The 14,845-nt window shown below is 36.7% G+C and overlaps 1 protein-coding gene across 1 annotated transcript in view; it reads right to left on the bottom strand.

Annotated features, from left to right (window-relative positions):
• Positions 1-8,310, bottom strand: part of dgkq (diacylglycerol kinase theta) — a 33,174-nt gene extending 24,864 nt beyond the window's left edge. Inside the window, exons 1-2 of the mRNA XM_084132776.1 lie at positions 7,556-8,310; positions 2,528-2,607 (exon numbers count right to left, since the gene is read on the bottom strand). Coding sequence (XP_083988902.1) covers positions 2,528-2,607; positions 7,556-7,763 — 288 coding nt within the window. The 5' untranslated portion in view covers positions 7,764-8,310. The remainder of the gene's footprint in view (positions 1-2,527; positions 2,608-7,555) is intronic.
• Between the last annotated feature and the right edge of the window lie 6,535 nt (positions 8,311-14,845).

Raw genomic sequence — 14,845 nt, 5'->3', positions numbered from 1 at the left:
AGAGCCAGATAAATCCCAATTATTACATTCCAATTCCACTTAATTAATTGTTATTTAAATGACAAATAAAAAAATTAAATGCATGGACACAAAATATTGATTTTACAATGTTTTTACAAGTTCAATATTTCAAATCAATATTTTGTGTCCATGCATTTAATTATTTATTTATTTGTCATGACTTCCTGTCACGTTGTGGTCTTTCATGAAGGCCAACTGTCAGCCAGCCTTTGTGCCTTTGACAGCAGCTCATCTAGCAATGAGCATTTTTTTCAAGACGTATTGCATTTAATTTAATATTTATATTTTATTTTATTTCAGTGTTATTTCAATCCCTGAAAATTTTTACATTTTGGTATATTTATTAACTTTTTATGTCTTTCACTTTTTTACTCGCCATGAATATAGCCATGGTAGCTGACATGGGATTAAAGTATTAACAAACAAAACAATTGAAAAACAATTTTTAATAGTTTTAGTTTGTGTATGTATGTATGCATGCATGCATGCATGTATGTATGTATGTATGCATGTATATATATATATATATATATATATATATATATATATATATATATATATATATATATATATATATGTGTATATATATATATATATATATATATGTGTATATATATATATATATATATATATATATGTGTATATATATATATATATATATATATATATATATATATATATATATATATATATATATATATATATATATATATAAAAAATTAGATATAAAATGTATTTTTTTTAAATGTTGCCTAGGCAACTAACTGAAATAAATAAGTTTAAAGTACTAAAATGACTAAAACTTAAACTTATTAAAGCTATATACAAATAGAAAAAACTAATACAATGACAAAAGCACTTAACAAAACTACTAAACCTAAAATTAAATATAATAATAAATTTAATAAAAGCTTACTTAAAATAAACTAAAATGACAATGGACAAACACCGAAACAATATTACATTATTATAATATATGCAATTATTAATTTTGAATATTTTTTTTCTATGGACTAGTTAGCTACTGCAAGATTATCTGTATATGAAGACTGTGGACTGTGGAATGATACAAAATGCAATAAAGTAGCACTAGAGCTGAACGATTCTGGATAAACTGAGAATCACGATATTTGTTTCAAACTGAGATTACGATTCTCCAAGGATAAAGAACAGACAACTAAAAAAAAAACATTTTCTAGAGGTTCTGACAAAATGTTCATTGCTGCAGTCTATTTAAAAAAAAAAAAAAAGTCAAATTAATTTTAAATTCTCATTTGTGACTAACCAATCAGAATCAAGTATTCCAGAGCAAAGTATAATAAACCAAATTGCCAACACAATATGTTCATATCAGCAAGGCCACTTCTAAAATTTACAGGGATCGGGACCTGCATCAAATCAGTACAATGAGTTTATCAACTCTAGATTGTGTTTATAATCAGTAGTGAGTACAGTGGACCAAAAAAACTTCCGGTCTAGGCTGATAGCACCTCATCTACATTGCTAGATGAGCTGCTTTCAAAGGCACAAAGGCTGGCTGACAGTTGGCCTTCATGAAAGACCACAACGCGACAGGAAGTCATCAGTAATTCATTATGAAGGCTGGACAAAGGGTTACACTGACTGCTGTGTCACTGAGCAAAACAGCTCCAGTCAGTGTATGAGGACTAAATTATTTAATGTGGATTCAGGACATAATCCACTTCCTGTTTGTAATGCAAAGCCACGAAGACGACAGGTAAGCATCAACTGCAAATGATGATCTTTCTTGCATGATCATACCCTATGAAACAGTTTGATCATTCTTCATTAACAGCATAATTGTCCGAGACTTCATGTCCTGTATTATCAGAGCATCCATCCAGCATTGTGATCCCTCAATAATGTTGTTAGTGGGATGTCCGAGTAAATAAACATTGCCTTATGTGTGTAAGTGTAATATTCACAGTGTCTTGGATGGATGGATGGATGGATGGATGGATGGATGGATGGATGGATGGATGGATGGATGGATGGATGGATGGATGGATGGATGGATGGATGGATGGATGGATGGATGGATGGATGGATGGATGGATGGATGGATGGATGGATGGATGGATGGATGGATGGATGGATGTCAAGACATGTCCAAGTAACATATATTTTACAAAGAAAACAAAGCCTAAAAAGTAATACTTTTTGCATCCATATGATTGACTTTTATAGGAATAATTAATTTTAAGAAGAGATTCTTATTAGATTTTAGTTATGAAAAAATACGTAACATAATATATATGTTTGCATTACAGTAATGATTTTTAGATACAGTAACAAGAATTGTGGGAGAAAATGTGTTTAATTGTAAAAAACAATAAAATGTCACAATGCAAAGAAAATTAAACTGAATATAATCTTGTTTTTATTCACTTGGGGGCTGTTTCTTAGAGATTTCTTGAGATTTCCTCACATAGTTACTGATGTTTGTCTGTTCTGTCAGATGTTATGTGTGGCACGTGTCACTCACCCGAACTTGTGTGGGAGCCATACAGGAACACACGGTCCTGACGTGCTTCAAACACTTCTCATGTGACATGAAGTTACACACTGCAGAGAAAGAGAAAGAGAGAGAGATTTAGTGCGTGCCACAGAATTATGGTGCCAAGATGTGCAGGTACAGCAGCTTTAGCAAAAAGAAAACTTGCCATTCTTTTTCAGCAGTGAATTCACAGCCATGTCATCATAATTTTCACAATTTAGAGCCAATGTCACTTTGTATTTTGTAAACAAACAAATCCTTTATAGCATCAAGAGAATTTCCAAAATAGCATTTGTAAACCGGTTTCCCACAGTCATGTGCCACTCTTGAGGGGAACAAAAACAAGAAGTTCTGCCCCAAACTCATTTCATTTGTTGAGTGAGAAATCGACTTGTTGGACTGCTCACAAAAACAAAGTAATGCTTATACTCTAAGAGAAGGTCAATCTATGACTGGACAAAATTTCATGAACATTTCCAATCATCAAGCAGCAGCATTTACCGCTCAAGAGAACAATTTGCACCAAAGACAACAGCACCGATTGGCTGTCTCTATGGTCGGTGACTGCAGGATCGCTGTGTGCCCAATTTATGCTGCTGTCAGAGCCCACTTTGGCCCTCAGTACAGACTGAACCTCACTTATGCATTTGTTGGTTTTCACGCTTACCAGAGACAGGAAGTGATCTCGCTGGCTAGGCTGAGCTCCTCTCACTATCACAACCACAAGAGCAAGGAAAACATTCTAAAGTTTAATGTACCACAGCTAAGGACAGAACAAAGACTGTTCTGTTTACACATTCTTAATCAACACAAACATCTGTCATATGAGCACATGCAACTGTTTTAGAAGGCTGCATTTTTTCAGCCTTCTAAAGTTTCCTTGTTTCCAATGTTAATTCAAAAAAAAAAAAAAAAAATTATACTTTTTCTTTAACATTTTCTCCATTTAATTTGCAGTGACTAAAATGTCAATGTCAATTCTGCATCTGTTGCATTAAAGAGCTATCCGTGCCCGATTTAACCCATAAAAATGAGTTTAGTTGGTTTAAATTAATATATTTAGGTTAAAAATACTTTTTGACTTAAATGAAACCATTTTTTTTTACGGTAGACCAAATATCTTGGCTGAAACAGAGATAAAAGATACTTTGACATAAACAAAGAATTTTGGCCATGAAATTATTCAGTTCTAATCATATTTAAATAGTATTGTAATAAAGACCTTATTCAGAGCTGCGCTTTGTCTGGTATGAAAGTGAGGCTGTGAGGATAGACTTACCGTGTTTTCAATGGCATCCGCTGTAAAAAGCTGTTTAAAGCTTCTAGATCACTAATAATTTTCCACAGCTCATATTGTTTGGGGGTTTTTGTTCACTGATATTTCTTGGAAAGATATTTTTGCAGTGTTCCGTCAGCAGAACTATCAAAAAACACATTAAATAACAGTAAAACCCACTGAAGAGATGTGTCTATCCCTCACAGCCTCGCATTCTTTCCCATTAAAAATCAAAGATGGTGCTGCTGTGAATAAGGTAATAGTTACGTATGCACAATAGAAATACTTATTATTTTAATAAGTAAAAATTTAAAAGTTTTTCTTTACATTTGTTAATTCAAACAATATTTTAAAAATTGATAGAGCCTAATGAACATCCACACCAATTGAAAAAAGCTACTGAAGCAAGCTAGTTTTGAAAGCATAAGATCCCACCCTCCCTTCAGAGCTTCTACAAAGCCACGCCTCCTTCAAAACACATGAACACTCACGGCCAGAGAGTCTGCAAAGCATCACGAGAGACGACGTTAAATCACAACATGTCTCAAAGCACATAACATTACATATATACAAACTTTGATCTCTGACTTGTACCACCTGACTGCTGCAGATTTATTTTGGTGTTGATAGTGTTGCATAGAAACGCATATATCCGAGTCCGAGAACGCGAACAGCTCCGAGTACAATGTCACGAGTTGCTCTCTTGTAATCACGGTTATGACATGGCGTGAACACAGAAGGAAATGTAAAAGGTGGCTGCTGTTCATTTGTGGCGCTCTGCGACTGTGTCTACAACTCCGCATAGCCTTACGAAACGTGCTGATGACTTGTGATGTCTGCGGGAGCAGGTGCATGGAGGTATGGGAATACAGGTTGACAGGACATCGCATCAGAACGAATGCAATGATTGGACGAAAGTTTTTTTGGTCCTGAGACTTCCACAGATGATATACACTGCTGGGGAAAAAAGAATGGGCCAAGCCCAAAATGGCTAACCACTAAGCTTTTAATTGTCTTAACCACAAATGATTGGTCAGGAAATTAGCAGAATTTAAGTAAATGCACTACTTAAAAAGCCATTGCTGTCTTAGAAAAACAAAGACATAATTAAGTTTTTGGAAGGAAATGTGAAGTTGTGTGTGAAGTGATGAATCACAATGAAACACAAGTTGCATGGTGATGCTCCAGAGTGGGGTCTTCAAACATCTGGTGAGAAATATGATAGTAAAAGCATTTCTACCACACAGAAGCATGGAGGAAGTGTGTCATTGTGTGGCGAGGCTTTTAGCTGCTGGTTGTGAGCTACTTCACTGTGAAAAGTCATTTAATGCTTTGGTGTACAGGAGAATATTGCAGAATAGCTTGCTTCTCACAGATGAAAAGTTGATATCTAAAGAGGAATGATCAGATGTTATTTTTCAACAAGACAATGCTCCTGCTCAAACTGCAAAGTCAACCAAGAGGTGTCTTGAGAACAAGTCCATCAGGCTAATGTTTCACTTTATCTACAGAGTAAATTCCTGACCAGTGATTTGTGATTAAAACCACTAAAATTTTTGCTATTTTGAGGTTTGCCCTTTTTTTTTTTTACCCGGGAGTTTATGTAAAAAAAAATATACATTTAAACCATACTTCTATTATTGATTGCTATCAGGATGTGAAGAGAGTTTCAACCAGTATAACGAGAAGTTTTAAGTACATCAGCATTATATAATTCGACCCCTACTAGTCATGTCTTGCATTAATAGCAACAGTAATTAATATATAATGACATGAATTCATTAGTCTGAGCCTGGCACGTTCCTAGTCTCTTCACCAGTGCAATCAACACACAATGAGTACTAGTACATAGAGCATGCATTTGTGTTTATGTTCTGCTCTCGGTCTGTCTAGCTACAGCATCCAGTCTGCCGCTTTGCTCCATTGGACTATGTGTTGCCATGCCAACCTGGAAGAGTCAATCACGACTTCACTGCAGCACATTACGTAACAGAAACATCTCATTTCTGCCTAACTCTGCCTGGTAACATCCACATTGTCAATCAACATCTGCTTTCGTGCCATGCCAATCTCATGTGGCGGCATAAATCCAGTCCACTTGTCTCTAAAGTAATGCTGCTTGTTGACATAATCATTCATAGAGGAATTATGGTGAAACCTTGATGAATAGCATAGCATTGTGGATTAATCTCTCCCTAGGAAACAGCAACAGGCTATAAAGGGACAAAACCGGCTGATCTAGTTTACATTCACTCTATGTGTATGAGAATTGTTTGGTTTTTTTTTTTATCCGTATAGAAATCAGATGGAAGGGGATTTGGCCCCATCAATGATTCATTTTGAAGTCATTTGCAGACCATAAAAGTTTAAAACCTACAGATCAGCAGCTTTGTGATGACTCCTCATAAAGAGTCAAAAGAAATAAGCTCAGGCGTAGATTACACTCTGGCTGGTCTTTAGAGAAGATATTCTATCACAGATTCAGCAAGGCCAAGGGTGACTACACCAGGACTGAATACAAAAGGGGAAAAAAACAGTTGCTTTTTTCTTTGATTACAATAAAAACTGTCAAGCTTCATAAAGAACCCAAAACTAAGCATCATAAAAGTGGTCCATGTGACTATATATGGCACTATATTCCAAATCTTGCTTTGTGCTTGTAAATTTAAATTGATTGAATCGCTATTAATTGAAAATATATAGCGATCATTCATTAGAGCTTATGAGAGAAGACGCAAATGATTCATTTGCTAACTGACCTGATCAAGTTTTCTCATTTGTTCAATTATTTGTTTGCCGTCTTTGACAACTGACTGGATGGGAAGTTTATCAGTGAATAAGGGATTACATGTTGACTGCTCTTGACTTCAGAAAACTTGGAATATACTGTTGTATGGACCCCTTTTGCATCTTTTTTTTTTGTTGTCGTCATAACTCATTGTAAAATGGGCTATTGTAGGTTTGGATCCTGCAAAAGGTGATCAATGAGCCATTAGAGATTTTTTTTAGACGGATTGTCCATAGGTTGCTTTGAATTAAAGCCTAATCTAAAATGCCCAAGAGCAACTTGCTTATTGTTTACCCAACTGAGCAGTTCTGTAAAGAAAAAAAACTGACGCTTAACATCTAACTAACAAAAGTGAGAATGGTACAGATCTTCTCTCTCTCTCTCTCTCACCAGCCTCCATCAATTAGATGGATCTCATCAAAGTGTCGTCCTGCACAGATTCCTGTCCAACAGGAGGAGTGTGCTGGATCGATCTGCATCAATCTGTCTTCCCCATGTTAGTAGACAAGCGATTCGATTCTGTCGAGGGAGGTGTAGAGGGGAGAGACTGATTTGCTTGACATCCTCCATCTATTTTCTAACATATTTTCTTCATCCCTTCCCTTTCCAGGATGGCACGTGCGCAGATAATAATCTGCCAATCAAAATTGTCAATCAAAGTGGTATGGGGAAATGCAACTTGGAACAAAATCACTTGCACTTTCAATGAAATAGTTAAATGACCCAAATTACATTCAAAAGACCAACTCAAAAATATTGTGTTTAGGATGTTTATGTGAGTATTCGTCCAAAACTATGGTATATAACAAATTACCATAGTATTGTCGTCTAATACCATCACTGCGCCATAATACTACCACAGCAGTTTTTTTGTTTTTAGTAAGAGACACTTTGTTGACATTGCTTTGCTGAATGAAACATGCCGACCAAGTGAATCCATAAAGCATCTTACCTTCACAAACAAACCCAACAATCCCCCATATGAAGTCGCTGCAGTGATGGCAGAAGGTCGGTTTGGTCAGGGTCACTTTCCGAAAGCAGTGTCCGGGAGCGTTGACAGAGTACCGCGCCTTTGAACCGGGCGACTGCTGCGCCTTTTTCCTCCCGGGTCCGGGGCTCGAGCTCGGGCTGTCGATCTTCACCCGACCGCTGTCTGCCATCTCTGTCGGTTCCAATGGAAAATCCAGCGCAAAACGCCAAGAGAAAATGCTCCACGAGATTGGTTGTTGTGAAAGTCACATATGTGATTTGGCAGTTATGTTAAACCCAACCGAGTCATCACTGAATAAAGTGAATGTTTCTTCTCTCCCGCTACAGTGTATCAGAGTCGGAAACGCGCGACAATGAATCAATGTAACAGAATGTTTAAACGTTCCAATCAAAGCGCGAGTTAGTTACTGTGAGAGCTTCACTATCTGACCATCTAACCAGACATCAAACTCAATAAATATGCCAGTCTGCTTTTACCGACGACAACCAGCAGTATGCAAATGCATGAGGGAAAATAAAGCCACCGCGTCCACATATGATGCGCTGAGGTATTAATCGTCATAAAACGCCTGCTGCTTATTTACGATGATTTTCACTTTCTCAGCAGAGGAGATTTTCACCAACACAAGCGCCTGTAACTTCCGCCTGTAGTAGAGCTCCGGCCAGAGAGAGAGAAACACACATTCACACGAGCTTCACACCAGCAGCCTCAGCTATGGCAAGCCGTCTTAATATGTATTCCTTTGAAATTACTAGTATCCTGAGGTGAACCTACATTAAAGGTGCAATAGGTGATTTTTTTTTTTGTTATGCTGGTTGAAAGTCTCCTCATATCCTGATAGCAATCACTATGTTAAGCGGTTTAAATGTATTTTTTATAAATATAAATAGTCTGTGGAAGGCTTAGGACCATATTGTTCGTCCAATCATTGCATATGGTCCGAATTAAATTAAATCACTGCGCAGCCTGTTCACACAGACACCTTACATCATCAGGGCATTCACCTACGCTGTGCAGACAGAGCAAGAATGGCAGGCAAACAGTTGTTTACGTTTGTTATTACGTTGCTGTTGTTACTCACTGTATTCTGTAAAGTTTTCACACCAGTGAATGACACATGATGTAATCCAATAACATTGTCTGTGGTCATCTTGCTTCTGGTCTGTGTGCTTTCATGTGTTTTGGAGGAGGCGTGGCTTTGGAGAGTATAGGCAGAGCTGAGAGCCTGGCCACTCCCTATTAAGTCCTATTGTACCGAATTTTAGTTGTAGTTTGGTTGTAGTTCCACCAGAGTTCCACTGGAGGCGATCGCCCATGAGTGCAAAATGAATGGGAGTCTATAGAGCTAGACAGCTAAATTTGTCTCTTTTCACCCGATTGCTGTTGAGAAATCTCAGATTTGATTGTAGGTTTTGCAAGTTCAACATGGGTTATAGGTCGAAAGTTGAATGAACGAGTACTTGTGTCCTTCCAATTTCTTACAGGTTGAGTTGTTGTTGCCCATAACACGCTAGCATTCTGCTAATGAATGCTGATTGGTCAGTGAAGGACTGATTACGACCAGAGATACCGCTTGATGGCATCGTGGCATCCGAAGCGGGACCAGAATGTTAAGGCGGACTTTTTCGCCCAAGTTTTTTTTTTTTTAACGCAGCAACTTTTTTTTTTTGGTTGCTGGCACTTTTATCTGCCTCGAGAGAAAAGAAAGTGCAGAGCGCGAAAGCACTAAGGTGACTGAAGGATTGCCGTAAAGCAGTATTTCTGGTCGTACGATGTGTATGACGTCACTGACATTTTAAAAGACTTTTTAAAGCAAATAAGTGACTCTAAAAAATCTAACACCCAGCAATGTGTAATTTCTTTGCATCTCCTTTCGAATACAACATTCAAATTACTAGACACAAAATTATATCCTGAGAAAAGTGGATTTTGAGGGGTATAGCTCCATAGACCTCCATTCATTCTGCACTCGTCCTGTGAGCACCCTCGTATGGAACCAGAGTGGAACTGCAACCAGTTCAGAAGCCGGAAGTTTACTGAGAGTGGAAGTTCTCCCCTTATTAGACATTCTCTGGTATAGGGTCTCTGCAGAACAAAAGTGGGCGTTTCTAAATTTGTGGGGGGGTTTTTTAACTGATGGGTGTTTATAAATCATGCAATTAAGATGCAGAAAGCTTGCCGCTAAGCACCAGCATAATGATAATAAATGTGTCAGAAAAATAACAAGGAGACATTTTAGCTCCAAAGATAAAGATAAAGATTTAGAGATTGACCTTCAAGCACTTTTTTTTTCTTCTAAAAATCACATTTCCAGATGAATTACATCATATGAATCACCACCTACTAAAATACTTATGTTTTCTCATGAGATCTGGTTGGATAATTCTATTCTTATTGGTAACAAAATCACAAATGGTTGCCATTGAATTCCAATATAATATATCTATATATAATATTATCAGCGATTCACTTCATCCTAGTATGTATTCTGGTCTTTTTGGAATACATATAGTACCTTATCTAATATCTGCACTGGAAATCTCTATAGAATTCAATAGAAACTATCGCAATTTGTTTCAGTGAAAACTATTGGGATAGAAACTAATAGCAAAGGTATAAGCAAAGGAATACGTGCTAGTATAAAAAAAAGTATTAAAAATTACTAGATTCTAGTCACTATTGGATTACTATAAAATTTAAATTAAGATAATCGTGACTTTTTATCTCACAATTCTGACTTTTTTCTCACAATTGTGAGTGTACTACGGAGCCACTAAAGGGACATGGTGGTGGAAAAAAATAATAATTCAATGCTTTTGCGCTCTCTCGCAAATGTTTTGTGTTCCCCAGAGAAACTTTGAGTTTGCTTGCAAATCCTTTTGAGCTTTTCTCAGCTTATCGCAAAAGTTTTTTGCGAGAGAACAAAAAGTTTATTGGGGGAACGCAAAACACTGACAAATATTTTTTCCTCCACATCATATTTTTTTTCCTTCACCATGTCCCTTTAGGGGCTCCGTAGTTTACAATGTCAGAATTGCGGTATAAACTCGCAATTACGAGAATTACAAAAGTCAGAATTGTGACATATAAACTTAATTGTGAGTTTTACATCTTGCAATTCTGACTTTTTTCTCGCAATTATGAGTTTATATCCCGCAATTGCCTTCTTACTCAGATATAAACTCACAATTACAAGTTATAAAGTCTAATTTTGAGGAAAATTCAGTTCACAACTTGACATTTTCTTACAATTCTGACTTTATAATTCGCAAATGCAAGTTTATATCACGCAATTCTGACTTTAAAATTCACAGTTGCAAGTTTAAATCACACAATTCTGACTTTATAACTCGCAATTGATAGTTCATATCACTCAATTCTAAGAAAAAAGTCAGAATTTTGAGAAAAAAGTTGCATTTACTTTTTAAAAATGTTGATTCATTGGCGAAAACAAGCTTCCATAGATTACTTATTAGTAATAAGAAACAAAACAAAAACAAGACGAAGTATATAATAATATGCTGGCAAGTTATCAGGCGAAATGTTCTAACAGCTTGCCACACACACACACACACGCTCCAAGCAGGATCCACAGGCTGTTTTTAGAATGCGGAATTCCGTTGTGACGTCGGCGCTCGCAGCACATTATGATGTTCTGCAGATGCGTGAGTTCTACGCCCTCCTGGCTGCTTACTTACACTCATAATAAGTGTTTTATGTCATAGAGTAGTATAGTAAAAAAAAAAAAAAAAAAAAAATTACTACTTGTGTGAGGACATCCCCAAAAGGAGGCTTTGTCAGATTTAGCTAACTTCTGTAGGCAATTTGATCCCCGAATTGTAGCTAAACACACCTTCAGACAGATACAATCAACTAAAGATTGGGAGGTCACTGCTCTTTGTATGCTTCCTGTTATCATACAAATTTCTTTTACGCGTCTCTCAGATTGCTAAACACATTGATGACACTCCTTTAACATACCTGGAATAATACAGTTGCAATAGTGTAATGGCCCATTGTTGCTAAAATTCACAGTGCCCGGGACTAAATTTCAATGGTTGGTAGCTACTATGACGAGTGGATAGTGACTTTTCTAAGACTACACTGAAGAAGGCGAAGGAGCAGTCCTTCGTCCCTCAGTACGTCGCCTAATAAGACGCCTGATACACACGTCGTCCCAATATTATAATGTTATTTTTCCCATGTTGATTATAAAAAGTGAATAGCATGAGTAAGATTGGATTTGCAATAGGCTCAGGGGCAATCATTTACACATTCTCAATGTATTTTTATTGTAAAATGAATGACAGATTTAAAAAAAACAATATATATTAACTTTTTAATTAAAATAATTTAACATCATCATCTCAAAACAATGAAAACAGCAGATTTTTTAACTTAACTGCACATATATGCCAACAACAAAATAAAGTGTTTCCTATAAACAATATTGTGAATAGTTTCATATTGTGTATTCGCCCATTATGGTCAACTGTGTTAATTAAAATTATTACCACCTTCAAAAGTAAAAACTCAGAATGACACATTCCAGAATATTATGTTTATAGATTACAATTAATTAATTTATCTGTTCAACTTTAAAGTTATGTATAATTTGCATAGTCCTCATATCCAGTAGAAAGTGAGTGAATTATTTTTAAAAAATCTGTTCGTAAACCATTCAGAGATGACATTAATGACATACACAACTTTGTATACAATATAAAATTTGTATCAATTATATTTTCAATGTCAGCAGAACACAAGAAAAGAATGATTGGTTCCCAAACCTGTCCTGCCGGCACCCCAACAATGCACATTTTCTTTGTCTCCCTAATCAAACACACCTGATTCAACTCATCAGCTCATTAACCCATGTGATAATGAGCTGATGAGTTGAATCAGGTGTGTTTGATTTGGGAGACAAAGAAAACGTGCAGTGTTGGGGTGCCGGCAGGACAGGTTTGGGAACCACTCAGAAAGACAACAAAGGAAAGATAAGAAAAGCTAGGGCGAAAAATAGATATTAATTTATTGTGGTGCGACGTTGGAGTCACACGTTGGTGTCACGCGTCTGTGGTGCGACGATGGAGTCGGTTTCACACTGCACGCATTAGCAGAGCGTAAGCAGCGCAGGAGCAGTGCATATGGTGAGCGGGAGCAGGACACGAGCGTTTTGCTTTCACACAGCGTTTGTCACGCGTGGCTGAACCGCAGCGTGTGTATAGACAGAGTACTCTATAATCAGGGTAAGTTGGCATTGCTTTATTTCGTTTTCAAATACATTTAAGAGAAAAGACTTGTCAAGAAGCTTATTTTATTAATCATTTCATTTATATAACTTTTGGTTCGTCTTTGTTTTTATTGTTCGGGCAACAAGTTTGTTTTTGGACATTTGTTTTCTTTTTAAATTGCTGTTGGTCATTTGAGTGACTGTTTAAAACACAATAGATATCAATGCGCTTTTTGGGTAAAACTGCGGTGTATTTTGGCCATGATCAATGCATTGTCACTTTAATTCAGCGTAAGCGGCGCAGCAAAAATAGACTCGGCGCCGAAACGATCGCGGCACTGCTGCTCCTGCTCTGCTCCTGCTACGCGCTGCCGCGCCGCCTCTCAAACGGCGTCACGCGTCTATGGTGCGGCGTGCTGTGGGGCGACGTTGGAGTCACACGTTGGTGTCACGCGTCTGTGGTGCGGCGTACCCAGTGGTGGAGGAAGTACTGAATCTCAGTACTTAAGTAAAAGTACAAATAACCAGAGACATATTTACTTTAGTAAAAGTAAAAGTACCACAATGCAAACCTTACTTAAGTAAAAAGTAAAAAGTACCTGATTTTAAATTTACTTTAAGTATTAAAAGTAAAAGTACTTTCATAACAATTTATTCTCTTAATGTCTATATTCTAATAATTAGTGCTGTAACAATATGCAATATGAAACCGAAATCGCGACACTCGGATCCACGAACCTGTGTCGCGGTGTGAGTATGAGAAGGCAGAATCGCGACACACCCCTTATTTGAAGTTAACATTATACAATACGTAAACCTGGATAACTTCTTTAAAATTGGGCAGTCCCAGCGTTATGGACGTGACAATTGCAGTAAAAACTTGAAATGTAAAACTTGAAATGTAAATTCTCAAATACCAATTGAAACTGTTTATATATCCATACTCCCCATACTCCCTTAATAAAGAAGTCCAGACATTAGAAAAATACTAGTCTACAGACACATGCGTTTTATATTTAATATGAGGGAAATATAAATACGTAACGGACATGACACACAAAAAGTCTTTAACTTTTAGGTGGCAAAATATTTTTTAGTAATTCTGTGAATTTCACTGCGCAAACCAAAAGTAATATACCCACCGGATGAAGAAGAGTTGGCTCTCCACAGAACATAAAATATTCATTTTATTTTTTGTGTTCACATTTATGAGGAAAAAACAATGTTACGGACGTGTCAGTTCTCCATTACGCACGTGAGCGCTCTGAAAGCGGCACTAAAATACTGCTTTAAAACGTTCACAGAGACCTCAAAAGCCCTTCTTTAAAGTGAATTTCGTTTCGTATTAATTGTATCTTAATTTTAATCAATGTTTCATCAACCAATTGCCTGTATTTAATAAATAAGTAAATATAGCAGAAAATAGATAAGGACACGGAGGCGCGGGCGTGTGAACTGGTGAAACTCATGAACCGAAACTCAGGTCTGTACTTGCCTCACAGACCTGAGATAGATAGATAGATAGATATATATATATATATATAGAAAGCTTGAATTGTGTACTTTTAAACAGAACAATTCAAAACGAAAGCAAACAGACTGTTCTCTGCATGTAATCCGTATGAAATGTGCATTTCTCTCTGGCGCGTTCACTGCAAAGATCGCGCGTCAGCATCAATTAAAATGTCTCCTTGTTATACTTTACATATTCATAATCATTACTTTTGCTGGTTCTTTGTGACAGCTTTTAGGTGCTTTATTGGCAGCGCCACAGTTACATGTTACATGAACGCGTCAGCACCGAAAACATGGAGATTTTTTTCAATCCCTGTTTTGGCAAGGGGGAAAACTGATCAGAAAATGTAACGAAACGTTGTAGAAATGTAGTGGAGTAGAAAGTATAATAATTGCTGCAAAAAGTAATGAAGTAAAAGTCAAAAATATGCACTATTGATTCTACTTAAGTAAAGTACAGATACGTGGAAAATGTACTTAAGTAAAGTAACAAAGTATTTTTA

Source organism: Abramis brama (genome assembly GCF_963993115.1).
Source record: "Abramis brama genome assembly, chromosome: 13".
Taxonomy (NCBI): domain Eukaryota; kingdom Metazoa; phylum Chordata; class Actinopteri; order Cypriniformes; family Leuciscidae; genus Abramis; species Abramis brama.
Note: the sequence above shows the minus strand (reverse complement) of the source record. Positions and strands in the feature narration are given on the sequence as shown.